Source organism: Lagopus leucura, unplaced genomic scaffold (assembly GCF_019238085.1).
Source record: "Lagopus leucura isolate 7727_CA_CO unplaced genomic scaffold, USGS_WTPT01 32866-0_obj-0_obj, whole genome shotgun sequence".
In the NCBI taxonomy this organism is placed as follows: Eukaryota; Metazoa; Chordata; class Aves; order Galliformes; family Phasianidae; genus Lagopus; species Lagopus leucura.
Window position 1 is genome coordinate 2,538 of NW_024963200.1, and position 385 is coordinate 2,922.

Sequence of the window (385 nt, forward strand, 5' to 3'; positions counted from 1 at the left end):
TTATTGGGGTTCTGATCGATGGGGCTCTGATTTATTGGGGTTCTGATCGATGGGGTTCTGATCCTCTCCATCCCATCCCGCAGCAACTGCAAGAGGCAGGAGACGATTCGGCGCCGCCGAGCCGGGCTGAGAACGAGAGCCTGAAGGCAAAGGTGGAGAAGCTGAAGGAGGAGCTGGCAGCCAGCAAACGCAGTGAGGGCCAGGAGAATTTGGGGAGGGGGGTGGTGAGAGCAGGGGGGCTCTATGGGGTGACATCCCCACCCCACAGCTCTGGAGAAGGCGGAGAATGAAGTGCAGGCCATGCGGCGGCAGGCGGAGGGGCTGACGAGGGAATACGACCGGCTGCTGGAGCAGCACGCGCGGCTGCAGGTAATGGGGGGGACTG

At 62.3% G+C, this 385-nt stretch overlaps 1 protein-coding gene across 1 annotated transcript in view; it reads left to right on the forward strand.

Moving 5' to 3' along the window:
• Positions 1–369, forward strand: part of BCAP31 (B cell receptor associated protein 31) — a gene marked incomplete at both ends in the record, with an annotated part of 2,901 nt that extends 2,532 nt beyond the window's left edge. Inside the window, 2 exons of the mRNA XM_042891216.1 lie at positions 84–192; positions 269–369. Of these exons, the coding sequence (XP_042747150.1) occupies positions 84–192; positions 269–369 (210 nt within the window). The remainder of the gene's footprint in view (positions 1–83; positions 193–268) is intronic.
• Between the last annotated feature and the right edge of the window lie 16 nt (positions 370–385).